General features: G+C 38.5%; 1 protein-coding gene across 1 annotated transcript in view; it reads left to right on the top strand.

The window, feature by feature from the left end:
- Positions 1-14321, top strand: part of MIPOL1 (mirror-image polydactyly 1) — a gene marked incomplete at its 3' end in the record, with an annotated part of 192035 nt that extends 177714 nt beyond the window's left edge. The window contains exon 14 of the mRNA XM_082057458.1: positions 14255-14321. Coding sequence (XP_081913584.1) covers positions 14255-14321 — 67 coding nt within the window. The remainder of the gene's footprint in view (positions 1-14254) is intronic.
- Between the last annotated feature and the right edge of the window lie 3237 nt (positions 14322-17558).

Raw genomic sequence — 17558 nt, 5'->3', positions numbered from 1 at the left:
CCTCTTTGCAACATGCAAATGTTGTTAACTACTTATCTCCCTTTTAAAATCATACCTACATATATTTAGTTGAAGTATACATTGTAGCTTGTATGCTTTCAGTCACTCCTTGTAGATAAGAATGGAGCTAGTTAATTAGAATTTGCAGGCAGAAGCACTACACAAAAGAAACAAGTTTTGCATTCACTGAGACTTAAAGCTATTTGTTTTGGAGGAACCACCAAATGTCACATAATTTGTCTGGCTTTATTTAAAATTTTAGAGATACATTTCTCTAATTTTCATATTTCAAAACAATAAATACAATTTAATGTCATACTTTATTGAGGTGTTAAATTTAAATGTTCAGACTTCCCTGCTAAAACTGGGCTGCGCTTTTTTTTTAACTGTATTCTGATGAATGTCAGATCAGCACATTATCTACGAGAGGCTAGGAGTACAGCTTCAGAGATACTAGTAGTTTCAATGATTTGTGTCAGTTAACAATTTAGCAGATGTCAAAAGTGATTTTGCTTTAATGAAAACCACCGTGCTGCCTGGTGCTGTGAAGTTCTGCTGGGATTGAATAGTTGGTAATCTTTTAATATCATATAGAGAGTAATTTAATTGGTGCTGGCATTTTGAAATGTAAAGTAAGTTCTGGTGACTTGTTGAAGAATGTAGATGTGGAGCTAGTTTCTTAGTTACAGCAAACTACCTTTGCTATGTCACACTGAGTTGCATTAATTTGTCCCAGTTAAGGGTGTGACCTGTAGTTTACTAATAAACAGATGCTGGTGGGTAAGTTCAAAAGATGAACGAGTGAGGGCAAAGTGCTAAGAATCTTTTACTCACTATAGCAAGCCACAGAAGTCAGTGATTATGAGAGTTTGTACAGAAAGAAATGGGGAACTGAGGAAGACAACTCTTATAGCAGTCTAAGATAACCATGAAAATTAGCAATAGTTCTGGACTTTCAGAACTGCATAAAAATTATTAAAGGAGATTCAACATGGAAAAAACTGCTTGATGAGGACTGATGTGTTGGCTGCCTCATGCAATGATTAAAAGCAGATTATAAGCTCCATGGGGCCCATAAGAGATACACAATCTCCACAGGCAGGGTTTTATGGTGTTTAGGAAACCCAAACTAGCCAGATGGAAGATTCCCAGACACGCAAAACTACCACATACCCCAAAGAATTCTGCAGAGTGCAGCAGAGCTGATGCAAAATTTCTTTGGCGTGCACAACATGAATAAGAACATGAGAAAGTCTAATACAAAATGTAGTAACAATCACATCGTATCATGTGAAAATATTGCCATTAACTAGGGTAGCAAAAAAGGCAGTGTGAATTTTTTTGGTTTAGGGGCAACAGGCTTGGAAGTAGCCCACTTTAGGAATTTAGTGAGGAATTAACACTAATTGAAATGTGTGAATAAAGATGTGTCATCTAACTGAAAGCAGTACATAGTAGGGTCAGAATTTATTTAGATACTTGGAATTCTGTGCTAACGCCAGTGACTCCTCTCAGAAAAATTCCCATCAGACTGTACTAATATGCATGGTGAAATGATTAATTAAAAAGTCTTGTAAAGTTACCTGTTTGTTGTAATAAAAGAACTGAGTAAGCCAGTGAGGTTATGTGCAGACTCTGAGAAATTCAACATGTGGAGTGTAATCAGTTTTCTGGGTCTGGAGGAAATAAAATATTGAACTAGTATTCAAAGCCAAGGTGAGCTGAATAAATTCAGTCACTGGTGGCATATTCTCTGGACTGTTGTACATATACTGCATTTCTGTATCACCAGGCACCACTAGCCTTGGTAAGGCTAACCTATTATTCATGCTGTACAAAAGGGAATATATCACTTTTGCAAAGCTGTAATGTAATGTATTTTCTGCATTGGATTATATGATTTCTGTTGGATGATGATTCACTTGCCAATTTTTGAATTGTGTACTCCATGTTACAGCCCAAGTAAAATTTTCAGGCCGTGATGGAGGGAGCGCTTGATTAGTACCACTAAACTGATAACTTCCCAGCCCAAATAAGGGAGGACTTGAGTTAGCATAAACAGGAAACTTCTGACTGGAAAAATACAAAACAATTGACTTTTTGTCTTTTCTGCCTGTATTCCTTGGAGACCCAAATGAAGAAGCAGGTGCTGAACCAGAGTGATGCATGCTGGTTGCACTGAGACCCACGCAAAGCAGTGTGACCTCAGACATTTTCCTTCAAAAGCTTCCTTGGCATCCATGTCCTACTGCCCCAGTTTTCTAAAAGGAGCAAGACACTTAAATTGAGGGCCTGAGATTTTTTTTTTTTAAAAAGCCTATTTTAGGAGCATCCTTCTTCTTATACTAGTTGTTGCAAATCCCATCCCAAGATGCCGCCATGCTCTCTATGCAATCTGGAGGAGGAATGCACCAGTGCAGAACACACATGGAGCTGCAGATCCCATTCTCAGTACCAGAGTCCTGAAAGACAGGTTTGGTGATGTTCAGAATTACTGCAACTGAGACCCACTGTAGTACCCATGGTTCATAATATCCCTTGACATTCCATTTTCATTTGAAGACAACCCTTAATAGAGCAGTGTGTAGTATGAGTACCAACAGTATCATACAGTTATAATGTCTGATGTCGCCAGAGCAGATTATGGGATGTCATTTTCATGGATATTTTGGGTATCATAAATATAGTGAGGCCTTTAGCATCTGATGGTTTATGATCAGTGCCAGGATTGTTCTCAGTGATGTACTTAACAGAATGAAGACAAAAACTCCCAACCAAAGAGGATGACTGATAAGCTTTTCCTGCATTCTTTGTTACCCATTGCCGGCAAGGAGTTTCACATGGGTGAAGAATGCAAAACTGAGCATACAGTCTAAGTCAAGTATTTATTTTCTTTGTGTAGCTGTGGTTTACATTTACTTAACCTCTGTAAATTGTGGATTGCAGTGTAGATATTGTTTTCTTAAAGTATGGGTAGTTACAATATAAACACAAATATTTATCATCATTTGAATATTTATCATCTCAGCCTTTCAAGAAAATATAAGCAGTGCTGAAACTTCATTCTCTCAAACACTAAAATGTATTCTATGAAAGTCAAATGTTTTCAGAGTCAACATAATCACAGCATCCCAGTTTTTGACCTGTGTGTTCATTTACAGTTTGCTTATAGCTGCTTCACAGAGATGGAAGTTTGTAGATTACAACATGGTTTTATTGATTTATCAGTAGCAAAATACACTAAGTATACTCAGTAAACTGGATCAGCTAGCTCTTGGGCTTGTATTGTATAATACCAGCTTGTTGTAGAATACTTTAGAACAAAATCAGATGTTGGCATAGTTAACATCAATGGTGTAAACCAGACTTGCAAAGACTAATATTTAGTAAAACCAATAACACAAACAAATTAGATTTTGAAGTTGTTTGCCCAATAGGAAAAAGCATGCTGACACAGTATTTGTAAGCTTATAGTTAACTATTCTTTGACAAATTATTAAATAACTTTGAAAAGCAGATTGAGTGCTCCTTGAAGAATAGCAAGAAAACTTTTTCTGCCTTGCTTTCTTTTCCAGGATGATAAAACGAGTGTCACAGCAAATAATCATTTACTTTAATATTTTATATCCAAATAAAATAAGTCTATGGCATTTACATTGCCGTTACTAAATAGTATTTGATTTGTTTGCAAGAGTCATTTATTTGTGGCTTGGCTGAAGGAATAAAAATAAATTTGTGGTTCTTTCTGTTAATACTCATACTGTTTCTTAACATATGCAAAAGATTGAATGCTGTAAATGTATGTGCAGAAGCTCAACAAGAAACCCCAGACTTTCTGAAGCTTCTGAATTACGCATAATCTTTTAGAGAATTGCTGGAACAGTTCTTTACAGCAACAAATAGCAATAACTGCCTAGGCCAGCAAAGTATTTAATTTTAAGCAAACTTGAAAATATTTAAATTTTTCCACTGCTTAAAATTAAAATTACCTTTACTGAAGCAGGGGCTAGTTCTCTGAGGAAAAAATTACAGATCATGTTTCTAATTTAATAGTCATTAGTTAATAGCCAGAGTTTTCTGTAGGGCTTCTAATTTTTTTAAGGAGATTTTGTAGAAATGCAGCATCAATTGTATTTGTGAGACCTAAGAACAGCATTAACGTCATCATTGTCACTTTTTTAATTGGCAAGTTCCTCAGCCTTCCTGTTCTATGTTTTTGCTGTATGAGATGTGGGCGTAAAGATACAGATCTAAACACTGAGTTGTTGGAAGGCATAAATCTTTAGGATGAAATTTTATCATTTCAGCTTCACATTCTGGATTTTTTGCCCACAGAAAGTATCAGAATTCATCCTTTGAATGGAAGACACTGCAGGTATTAGAGATGTGTATAATAAAATTACCAGGTTTAGCACTTTATGCCTCATCATATATCCACTTCTATCTCCTCAATCTTTTATTTGATAAGATAATAATATAAATTATTTGGAGGATGTAAGAGATGCACATCTACATATCATAAAAAGGATATTTTAAGTTGTGAACTCAACACAAAAGACATTTCACAGTTCTCCAATTTTAAACATTGAGAAAATATTTTACTCTATGCTTTTGAATAATTCCATAACTCTTGATGTAAATCTGAAATTTTATACTTTCATCAGAAATTAAAAAGTTTTACTCCTACAATCAGTACCATTCATGTCAATACCATGCAGAATTGCCACCAAGACCTGGGTGTGCAAGCCTCACCAGTTCAGAAGAATTAAAGCTGTCCTCAAAATGGGCTGAGGGTCCTTGACTTCTCTCCTGAGTCAGCCTTGCTCAGGAATTCACTCACCTCCCAGGAGCAGGAGGAGAAGCCCATTCCCAGTTGGACATCAGGAACATGGAGTAAAATAGGCCCAGAAGGCCAGTGAAAAAAAAAATCTCATGTGAATTGTCTTGCTAGAATGGTACAGAAGACAGTTGGAGACAGTCTGTCTGCCGGCTGCTAGAGGTTACTGAAGCTTAGAAGTGGGAAGGCTTGCTTTTACCTTAATGGCCTTAAATGGATGATAACTTAGTAAAAAGCCTATGAAGTATTTTAAGGAGCACTACACATGTGTAGAAGACACTTTGGTCTGTGATGCTATATCTCAACTCGTATTTTAAAACCCCTTTTTTGTGTACAGATAAGCAGTGAGGCATCATTTCTGTTTTTATCCATGCATAGGGGACCCCATCACAACATCACCATAGTAGACAAGCTTCATGCTGATAACATCCATCTATAATATCTTGCAAACATTAAGAGGAGGAGAGGATTTTTTTGTTAGTCCACTACTGAGGGAAGACTGCTCTTATTTTGCCTATGAATACTTTTCAGAAGTATAACTGTGAGCCTCCCTGAAACCAGAAGAAGTCTGTGGGCATCTCTGGATTGCACTGCAAGGGTGAGGAGTTCATCTACCAGTCTGAGCCCATTATGAAGGACTACAAGCTCACAAGCGGGAGCTTAATTAAATTATTTCCTCTTACATCCAAGCCCACTTCCACTGTTACCTAATCTTCCAGTGAAATCATAAAAGTTGTTCCAGCTTGGGTGATATCACATCAGTTACTACAGGAAGGCAAATCTACTGAAATACATCAAACCTATGTAGAAACAATTATTTTTAATGTAAAGTGGAGGGATTTGATTATGGTTTATAGGAGATACTTTTCTCTCTACAAGCCCCAGATTACTCTTGCTTACAAGGATGGAAACATCTCAGGGTGGAGAAACGTAACTGAGAGCTGCCCAGAGCCAGTAGGTCTGCATCAGGTTTTGTATAGTATTTGTGAAATCAAGAAAAACTTGTGTTGTCTTTATTGTTTATGATATCAAGAGGAGTCTGCCAAGTTATGCTTTGATGGGATGTACTTGAGAAACAACCTGAGTAGTACCTCAGCATTTGCGATTTTACAAACTCACTGTGAACAGACTTGACCACAACATGCCTGAAAGAGGTGAGACTGGCTCCAAATCGGCAGCTGAGAGGTTCAGACCTGGCCTTATAGGAAGGCTTGTTTGAAACATGTAGAAAGGTGCAGTGTGGTGGTTTTAGACTGATACTTTCAGAGTGTGTTAGTAACCTCATTCTCTACAGATCCTTAAATGTGTATTGATCTGCTGGTGCTGCATTTCATGAAGAATCCTGTCTGTTTGTTTTGGGCAGGTTTGAAATACTATTTGGTTTAGATAATAAATTTTTAACATTGTTTTTAAATATTCCTTAAGGGAGATTTAGAACAAAACAAAATCATCTAAAAACTAGGTCCTTTTTCCATCTCCTGAAATACATCACAGCTGGATATAGAATAAGAGAACTGGCTATTTATTACCAGTTGACATGGTCCAGAGCATGGACTGAGAAGCTGAAAGAGATGGGCTCTATATCCAACAGTTTTAGGCTCTAATTCTGCAGGTATTTATGCCTATGCATTTTTTTCTTTATGCACATGAGGAACCCAGTTCAGCTCAAGACCATAAAATTAAATATGAAACAAATTAAACATGAAACAAAGTTTGTGGGTCTGTTCAATCTTCTTGATTGGTTGAGCTTCAGTAAGTCATTTTACTTCTCTGCACGCTGTTTTGCCACATGCAAAATACACATAATGCAAAGTAGAGCTGCTGTCTGCCTTTTGAACACTTTATGTAAAAGTTCTGCCCATTCCTCCATGTTGTGAGCATTCAAAACAAATAATATTTTCTTTTCAGAGGTACTATTGCTCTCCAGGAGAAGGCGGGAAACAGTTCAGAGACAGAATAAGCCTGCCTGTGATTTATGGCACTCTAATGATACCAAACATCATTAGGAACGGGCAGGATTAGCATTCATTGGGAGTTAATAGGAAGTAATATTTTTTCCCTCTTCAAATGAATAAATACTGTGACAGAATGCTTTCTATAGCAAAGCTATATTAGCGTAAGGTATAACTGCTAGCTTTTCCTAAGCAGATGACAGAGACTTCCAGGAAGTATTTGGCAAGAAAATTGAGGACACCTTTGCCTATTCATGTCAGCACAAGCTTTGTGGAAATGCTGTCACTGTAAGGAGTAGGCTTTCACGTCAAGATTTCTCCTAAAAAAGAGACCAGCTGTGACATCGAATGAGTGGAAACAGTAACTGTCAGTGCTAAAAGTAATTCAGGCTTATGGAAGGAGGTATATAAAAGTTTTTTCTTTCAGAAATGGAACTGGTAAACTTTGCATAAAGTTGGCACATAAGCTGTTGGACTCAAGCTGGAGTAATTAGGTGAAATTCTGTGATCTCATTAAGTAATCTGATGAGTATCATTTGTCCTTAAATATGACCATATATCCTCTATTGCAATTTTTATTACTTTTAAAACTCTTTAGTATTAGCCAAATGCTCATATGTGAATGGTCCCTCCAATAGTAAGAGTCCCTGCCTGGTCTAAATGATAAGCATGTTGTAGATCTCAGTTTATTGAAATACAATGAGGTTATAGAATAATTGTCTCAGTTTGGTTTTTTTTTTTTCTTTCTTATGAGCTGATGTCTTTTAGGCTATCAGTGTATGTTGTCCTGAGAAAGCATTTAAAAGCAAAGGAGCAATAACTTTCACAAGATGGCATTAAATCCAGCATAGGTGTAAAGTCCTGTTTCTGTATTATCCTGTACTGTGTGTCAATCTAGATCAATGCAAAGTAGGATGAAACACTGTCAAAATAGACCAACTATGTTTACCACTCACCTTTCCTTCTGCTAGTGATGGCACAAGGTGAATAGCAGTGGTGAGCTAGCTCATAATCTTCCAAACAGAAGGCAGAGAGCAAACAATTTGACAAGATTAGTTATTGTGGACCACAGATAAAGGCTTAATATTTTAGCCAAGGCCTGTGTAAGCCAGGTTTATTTTGAAATATGTCTACTGTCAGGAGCCCAACTGGCTGTATTTACTTCTAAGTTTAATCATATACAGAATTACTTTTTTGGGTTGAGAAGACGCTGAAAGGGATTTAATAGGAATGCTTGTTTTGTGACAGTGCTTTTCAGAGACAGAATGGTTTGCCCTGCCAAATTCAAGGCCTGTAAGTTTAATGGAACATACTTTTTGGGGTGACATTACAAACAGTGTTGGGCAGGCAGGAATTGGCAGCAGTGCCTGGAGTGGTTAGATTCAACACTGTGGTCTACCACAGTTTAGAGCTTGCTGATGCTGCTAAATCAGTCTCTAAGACTTGTGTTTTAAGACCAGAAAGGACCATTAATACCAGTCAGTCCAGCCACCTGTCTAACACAGGGCACTGAATTTTACTCAGCAATTCCTGCATCATGTTCAAAACCACTGCTGAACTCCAGCATGTCATTTAGAAAGATGCCCAGTCTCCAGTCCAAAAGATGCAGCAGGAACTGTGTTAAGCAGAGAGAGGCAGCCTGGTGTATCTGAACCACAGGTAGTCTTTACCACCATGGTGATTTATGAAGGAATAGTTACAGACTGGTGTGTTCCTATTAAATGCAACCAGTAATGTTTTTTAGTGAGTCGATCAAAAATTGTTGTTGCTCAAAAGGTAAGCTTTTGAGGTGGCAAAAATAATACCTGAATTGAGGAATCAGGATAATAAAAGATTCACTGAAGCACTCAGGGGTAAGAGGGTGATGCCTCTGTAGCATGGTAGATGGGCCACTCACTGCAAGGTCATACCCTTACATTCCAGGCTTCAATCCAGTGAATACTTAAGCATTTTATTCAGTCAGAGCAGCCTCAACATTTGAAACTGAGAACAAGCCACCCCAGCACTCGGTGTTAGCACAGTGCTGCTCCCATGAGAGGGAATCAGCTGGAGTCCAGTTCCATGCAGATAACAGAGCTGAACCAGTTTCCTCCAGCCTCTTGAGTAAATGATTCTGTCCAAGTGACTGGTTTCTGGGTGAGACTAGTATCATAGCAGCCTCCTCTGTGTCATTTGTTTCCTTGACTTCTACAGAAAAAGCCTGAAAATGAGTATTCCGTTTAGGATTTGGTGAGGAAAGGAGATGAAAAGGACAGGAAAGGAGGTTGGTTTTTATCCTGAAATGAAATAAAGTGAATTTGTTTGTATGACCACTCACCCAACAGTCATTCACTGAGCTCTGCTGCTAAACTGCTTGTAAGGCTTTTGTCCAATGCATTTTATTTACCTAATATATTTTCAAATGCTTGGTTTCTAAAGGGAATTAGTGCTAGCAAAACACATTCCATAAGAAGCCAGAAATCACAAAAGTAAGGCCATCTTCATAGCCTGAGCCTAATCTTATCTACTGGAAAGATAACCAAGGGTTATAGTTTAGGTTTATAAGCCTTTATATAGCATTTCAAAATCCAGGAGGGTTTTGTTTTTATCGCTTAACTCCTCCATCTGCAGGTAGGAGCTATTGTTTTCAGCTAGTCTATATATTGCTTTGCAGATTAGGACGTAGGCTACTTGAAGGATGCCCTTTTCTTTCAGTTGGGTATCCATTTTGGCTATATCTGGGGCACAGTGCCCTGGAAGATCACTCTGTGATGGTGCAACTGTCATATTCAGAACTCATTAATAAAGGCCACTGCTCTCCTTTGGGGTGAGTTCCTTTGGCCAGAGATGGAGTGGTGTGGGAGGATGTACTGATCTACGTGGATTTACACAGTTGCAGAGTTTTTACTAATCCCAAGCTACAGGTTAGAGATAGATTTCTCCAGCAGAACATGTGAAAAAGGAAAGCAAGCCAAAAATGTGCATAGAAATCAGCAGTAGAGACAAATATATAACATTTTTGTAACTATACATCCAGCTTGTGGACACCTGGAAAAAAACTTATGTCACTAAAGATTTTAAGTTTGCTTTATGGAGACTGATTCTAAATCCAAAACAATTTATACTCAAGGGAGTAAAGCTCTGTAAGGCTTTGCTAAAAATCAAAGCAGATTGTCAAACAGTTCAGGAGCAATGTAAGGATTCTCCATATAACAACATACACTCCATACAGGCATTTTGTCAGATGTATGCATAGATGATAAGAGAACACAATTCAAAATAACTGGAGGAGAAGTTGAGAACGATTGAGAAGTTGTCTTGGGGAAGACATATCTAGCAGCACTCTTGTTTAGGTAGCCTTCCTCTGAAGATGAGGACCTGCTTAAAGCTTAGCAACACTTTGAAAAGTACATGTTCAAATTGGTTATATCATAGCAGCAAGTCTCTCAAGGACATATTTTTTATTTTTGTAATAAAACACAGATTCACCTGATTAATTCCAAACTTGTATTGAGGAAGCATTAAGCCACTGCAGTTCAAGACTCTTCACAGTGATGTGTCTTTTACTAACTTACAAATAATGATGGACCAAGTGCCCCTTTCCTAATTTGTGAGTTTTTTTTATTTTTTCATTTCACGGAAGCACTGAGATGAGCATTGCATAAACAGGTAGTATTTGGTTCTATCTTTGTGCTCTTCATGGATGCAAATTCCATCTATGCCAAAAAACACAGGACCTTCTGACTTCGGCTATGTGCAAATCAATATAAGTAAAACAAAAGTTGTACCTATCCATCTGAACACATAGATTTTTCCAGTATTTTGTATGCCATTTTGTACTCATTTTGCATGCACACTTAGAGTAATTGTGTAGAAAATGCTGAAGTGGCATTTGCTAAGAGAATTTATTTGTTTAGGGACATATTTTCTGCAGTTACTTAAGTACCAAGAAATAGCAACAGTCACCTACTGGACTTCCAAAATCTCTAAGCAAGAAATTGAAATCCGTGAAAATGAGGAGTGTGACCTGAAGAGTATTTATTGAACATTCCTAAAGGTCTGTCTTTCCTTGCGTATTTGGACCTTCAGCACTGCAGCAGAGTTGCCCACCATATCATGCTTCTGTCTGACCTAAAACACCAGCTGAAATAGTTTCTTCTTAAATTACTCATTTGGTTGCTTCATGAGATGCAAATTCAGTGAGAATACATACTCACATCTCAGGACAAGATAGTGTCATATTGTGCATTTTATTTATACTATGAAGAGTGTTTCTTTCACAAGCAGAAAGACAAATGTTATTTGTTAAATCTGTGTCTTAGTATACAGTCACACATCGTCAGTATTGCTTTCAGTTAGGTAAAATATGGGGAGATTATACTGGCAGATACATCATGATGGCACAAAGTAATAAAAGTTGCTTTCTTCAGGTCAGTGTCTTTCATATTTTGAATAAAACTCTGTGAACACTGAGACTTATAGGGTAGTTCTTAGCATCCTAGCATTTGTTTGTTTGGATATTTTAGTTGTCTTTGATTTTGTGGTGTAAGAGCATTCCATCAGTTCACAGCAGATTAAAATGCTCAGCCTCCACAAGGAGCTGCCTGCAGCATCCCACCGGACTGGACACAGAGCCTTATTGACAAGGGGCAGTTCTGCCACTCTCACCACTTGCAGGTAGTACCCCACTGACACAAACAGCCTTGTTGGCTGCCTTTTGTTACTCACAAAGATAAATGTTGCTTAGTGTGAGTCGGGATGGCAGAGTTGGGCCCTTGTGGTGAACAAAGAGTCCAGGATTATCGTTCCGAAAAGCCCCCTGAGGCCTGTATCAAGAGTTATTAACCACTGATTCAGCCCACAGCATTATTTTGTAGGCTTAAGTAGGATTTCAGTGCTATATTGGGTCTTGTGTCTGTGTAGGGGTGAATTTTGCCCTCTGTTATTTTATCTTATAAATAGCTGTTACAATTTCTCTTTTACTTTATTGTTTAAATATCTTTCAAAGGTATGGTTTCTTAATCCCCTGCAGCTTTTTTTTTCCTCTTTCTTCTAATAAAGAATAAACAAATTTGCAAATCCACACGTGACTGAAACAATAGGCAAAAAAGTCCTGCATGGTTTGTATTTGGTGCAGGATACCTCATTTTGATGATTTCAGTCATCATTTGTTTGAAAAGCAGAAGCTATGATTGTTAAGCCTCATTATTTTCAATGAAGCCTGACAGTTTCAAGGTTAAACAGAAGACAGCTACTTTCATCCCAGTGGTATTTATCTTCAAACAGGGGCAGCTCTTCACTAACTTGTCTGCCGCGGTGTGCAGTGTCATTGCTTGGTCACAGAGTGGTGCACATCTAAGCCCAATTGCAGGACAGTGGCTAGGCAGTTACTTCCAACCTAAGTCTCCCCAAATTAAACCTCAACTATTGAAGTAATTTTTCTCCTGCTTGTATAAACCATGCAGTATTTCTTTTCAACTGAACAGTGATTTAAATAAGCCATGATCTCAGATTTTTCTGTTGTCGCCCAGAAAACAATTTGTAGCCCAAACCTTCTGTTTGTCCAGACAGTTTGAAATGTTTCTCCTGTGCTTTATGTCTCTGAGGCACACTAGAGAGGGTGCTAGTGTGGGAGAGAGGGAGACCTCCAGTGATAATTAAAATGGCTGAGAAAGCTGAAATGCTTCTGAACATACCTGCTGTTAAAAGTAGGAGCGATCTGCCATTGCTTTCTGAAATGGTGCGTGGACTAACAACTGATTAAACAGGGAAACTTCTCAGTAAGAAAGGCTGAGGAAGCTATGACCTATCAGTAACTGAGTTAAAACCCTTGAAACTCAGAAAACGTTGGTTTATCCACTATGAGAAAACTTTCAGGAGCAAATAAGTTGTGAAAGCCCTGACTTTATGCTTGCATGCACTGACTGCACTGAGTTATGCCTGTCTGGATGCTGCCTCCATAAAGACAGCAGATGTATGTTACAAAAACTGGAAAAATGCAATATTGGGTTAAAAAAGAAAAAGCAATGCATGGAAAACTGAAGGGAGAGGAGTGGCTAAGCAGTAGTTTTTCACCCGTACTTTCACTCCTCGAATGCCTGTGGAACAGCTAGAACCTGCTGAACTTTCCACATACATTTCCTGGTGTCCGATAACTACCTTAGGGTGGTGAATTCTTAATCTTGTTTCAGGAATTAAGTCACTTGGTGAGTACAATGAAAGGTGTAGCTTCATGGTGCCTGGTGGTTCCTGGAAAACAAGAGTGTTTCAATACGTACCATGTGTGTTAGTCATGACTTGTGGCAATAAAGCCAAGATGTGTTAACTAGTTTTCCTGCACTGAAGTTACTAATGCATCCATGAGATAAAATTAATTTTACAGTTTCGATAAAGCAGTTTTATTTTTATTTCCTATCTGCATTCCTCATGTTGTGTAATATATTTAAAAAAAAAAAACCTGTTTTTTCAAGTAAGAGAAAAGGTCAGCTTTGCAACAGTGAACACAGCTATTTGAACCTCCAACTGTCTTTATCTGTTATGGAAGTTGTATGTATAATATGCTGGACATGACACTGAAAGTGTTTTACACATAGTGTCTGCTTTTGTATAATAAGTTTATTTATGGGAGAGCTTTCATTGAAGAATTCCATAAAATTCAGATAAATTGAAGAAATTGCTTGAATGCATGATTACTGGAGTGCTGAAGATAAATGTGTGAAAATGGAAAACTCTAAACAAATTTAGCCCTTTGCGTTTGCTTACATACTTTAACAAAAGGAAGGAAAAAAATTAAGCCAGTGAGATTCTGGATGTGCTTATAGTCTGTGCCTTAAAACTAAAAGTGGATTAGACAGCTCTTTGTCCTACTTATTTAGACTGTTAAGTTTTCTGTAGTTGTGTTGACATAATAATCATAGGGGCTACCTTCAAAATACTGACGTCCTCATCCTCAGAAACTTGGCTTATTGAGTATTTTTTTTTTTAATTTGGCATAAAACACATGGGGTTTTAGGCATAAATTTATAAACTGGACAATAAAAGTTCTGTTGGATAATGGGCAGGGTATTTTTAAGGGGAAAAAAACAGGTGTTACGTTTAACAAGAGCCATAGACCACTCATATTTTTAAAAGTGCAAGAATTGAATGTCCTGCTTACACCAAAGCCTGTATGTGACACAGGACTGCTGCACAGGGTTTTGTGTTAATGCCTTACCAGGACCTCGTATACTACGTATACTACAAAAGAAAAGCGAGTTGATATATACCACTGACTGCAAATTGGTTGGGTTGTAGGTTAAAAAGTTTTCCGTAAGTTGTCTGCATTTTCCCTTAATGTCTGTCTCTTACAGTAGTGCTTTGTTTCTGAGCGTGACCACCACCAGGACAGCTTGGTTCAGTGCAAACACTGTCTCTTTCAGCCAGAACATTCCTAACGTTAGCTTCCTTTTTTTTTTCTCTCCTCTCCCTCTCCCCTGCCCCCTCTCAGGTTGGAAAGGCTGGTGGACGTCCTGAGGAAGAAGGTTGGAGCAGGGACCATTAGGACCGTGATCTGATTGAAAGCTCTAGTCTAAGGAAGCATTCACATCTGGTGACCAGGCTGCTTCATTCAGCACTATGTAAACACTAAAGCCTTAACTTAGCAAACAGTTGTTAGAAGTGGGACACTCCAGCGACATTCCAAGCCGAGATAAAATCAAATCATAAATGTTTAACTACTTTGCTGCTGAGTTCTGTGATTTGTTTAAATGTTTCACTGCAAACATGTATTTGTTTTCAAGCAGATGCATTGTGGCACTGTGTACTGTGAAAAATGATGTAGATGCTTATTTTAACAGTCTGTCCTCTTGGGTGTTACTAGACTATAGTCTGCTGCAAGGCACAACTTGATAATGTTTTCGAGTGCTGCAGGCTTCAGGTGCAAAATCCTGCAAAGCAGTTTCAAATTTAAATGCCTTATGTTATTTGGGAGACTGCAAATAGCCCAGTATTTGTATGTTAGATATATTAATTGATAAAGTAGATTCACATTCAATAGATGTGTCTGGCTAGTATATTGGAGATTTTTTCCTCCTTACTCATAGGCCATTGAATTGCAGCTAGTAACTATGGCTACATCTAAGAGAAGGAGATGTAGAGTTTTATACAACAGTTGAATAGCTTCTGCTAGTACCTGGCATTTTCAGCATACAATAAAAAGAAATGTACTGTTAGGTTGCACTGGAGGAACAGCTTTATAAATTGCTGCGTGAAAGCCTTGTGACATTGTACAGTATCCCAGACAGTGGGGAAGGTTTCCTGGGTTGTTTTTAGTCACTCCTCTGTCCTTTCCTATGATGGGAAATCTCTCAAATATTCAGAAGCCACCTTATAGAGTCAAAACCTGTCATTTCAGTGTGAGTCCCTCACCTTTTTTCTACAAGACTTTTTGCCTGCTTCTTCTAGACCTCTGCTCTGCAATGCAGGCATACCATCTGGGCTGGGTTTGGGCCAGACTGCCAGCCCTCTGCTTTGTGTGCTCCTGTAGTGCTTTGGGACTGAACTCAAAGGCTGAAGGACAGACTTCTATAGAAAGAGGAGGAACTGAGGGATGGGGAGGAAAAGTTGGGGTATAGAGATATTATAGACTTTACAGATGCAGGAGAGTTGGACCTAGAGTTACATTTGTGACCTAAACATTTCTCTATATTTGGTATGTCTTTGTCACATGGCCAAAGGGGAGCAGAAGGGTCAGCTCAGTGCTCACAAAAACCTGCTCTTGAAGGCAGCTGTAATCTCTAAGCAGCCCAAATACAGTAATGAATCTCAGGAGCAAAGTGGGCCTTAAGCCACCCCAAGGACCAGCCAGCTTACGCAGGGTAGATGTATCTCCTAAGGCTTCCACTTGCTGACTCTGCTTTGTCTTTAATGTTGTTATGCTGTCTTCTCTCTTAATGTTTGCTTGTAACAATGTAAGTATAGGGCAGTCTAGCAGAAGAAAACAAAATTCTAATTTTGGGTAGGGAGAGACATTTCAATGGCTGTTTTTCCTTTCAAGCACTTTCATGTTAAACCTTCATCATCTGTAGACCTAAGCTCCTCCTAGTTTCAGTTGACCCAACGTAACCTCTTGCAGGGAGAAGAGCAGCATTCCTCCAAGCCAGATTTACCCAAGTCAATTCTATAAGCTTCTGAAATGCTCCTTTTGGACCTTTGGTGAATCCTAAGATAAAGTGTGAGTCAGGAATCTCTCCCCAGGACTTTCTCAGTGGGAAGAAGGTTTAATGCTTCCAGACCAGAGGACTGTCACCCCCCAGCTCCCTGCCCCTTCACCATCTCCCATGTATTGCTCTCCAGTGCTTGGGCAACTCAACTGCTCTTTTTCTTACTGTCCTCTTTGAGCATTACTACACTAAGTGAAAGATAAGGTCTCCTGAGCTGTCAGTGCTGTTGGACCAATTCTGCTCCAAGGAAATGGTGAGGAAGGAATGAAGATAGAAATGTAAGGACTACCATACTGTGCTAGACCAAAGGTCCAACTAGCCCAAAGACTGCCTTGGGCAATGACCAGTAATAGGTGACTAGGAAAGGGTACAAAATCAGGACAGCACTAGTGACCTTTCTCCCGAATGGTCTCCTAGCAATTTATTTAGGGGCTTTCTGAGCTAGAGGTGATGTCTTTGTATTTAGCAGCACTTTTTTCATGACTTCTATTTGAATCCATTTAAACTTTTAGTATATACCTCTTCCTGTCATGAGAACTACTGCAGTTTGTGATGCATTAAGTGAAGAAATATTTCTTTTTCTTTGTTATGAACCAGCTCTACTCATTTGCTGTCACCTAGTTTTTGTATTAGAGAAACAGTGAACAACCATTCCCTGTTCATATTTTTTTCCATGTCCCTTGTGATTTTATGTATTTGGCATCCTTCTTCACCATCTCTTTTCCAGAGAGAACCCCTGATCTTTTGTAAAGAGCTGTCTTGTTTGTTTAATTTGCCTTGTCATGCTAGCTATTTCTTTTCCAGTTGTGCAGTGCTCTTACTGAGATACAACCAGATACATGCCTGGTATTAAAGATAGAGGCAAATTGTGACTTTGCCAGTTTTCACGATCAAGTTGTCTGTTTTATTCTCTGTGCTATTTGTAATCATTTTTAGCATTGGATTTGCTTTATGACAGCTGATGTCATGATAATAACCACAACTATAGATCTTACTCCTCTATTGCAATATTCGTCTCAGAGTTCATCATAGGGTATAGGAAGTCAGAACTGTTTTCTGAATGCATAACTTTACATTTATGGGTACTGAATGTCATCTGTTGCTTTTACCATGCATTCCCTGGTGACCATGAGCTCCTATTCTTATCACTTCTCGGAGCTCATCTTTACTGCTCACAGTAGCATAGTATTGTCAGCAAGTCCATGCTGAATATGGTCATATGAAATGCCACCATGTCCAAATTAACCCCCTTTTCAAGGTGATTTCTTAGTTAAGTTCAGCAGCATGGGTTCTGGTGCAAAGGTCCCTGTAGGACAGTAAGGTAGGTTTCCTTCTCTGTGAAAATGATACATTTGTTCTTATCCATGGTTTTAATCTAACTTGAATTACTTATTTTTCCAGGTAAAGATCTTGCCTCTTACTCCTTGGCAGCTTTGATGAGGAAGCTTGTTTACAGCTTTGGAAATGCAAGTTTACTAAATCAGGGCTTGTTTTCCATGCATGAATGTGCTAAGTTACTTCTTCCCCTAGGAGCGTCAAGAGCTCCTCACCTTCCCCCAAGTCATTCCACCTTCGAGTGACTAATCTTGT

Source organism: Streptopelia decaocto, assembly GCF_964273445.1.
Source record: "Streptopelia decaocto genome assembly, chromosome: 7".
Taxonomy (NCBI): Eukaryota; Metazoa; Chordata; class Aves; order Columbiformes; family Columbidae; genus Streptopelia; species Streptopelia decaocto.
The sequence above is the reverse complement of the archived record's forward strand: the minus strand, read 5'-3'. Positions and strand labels throughout refer to the sequence as shown.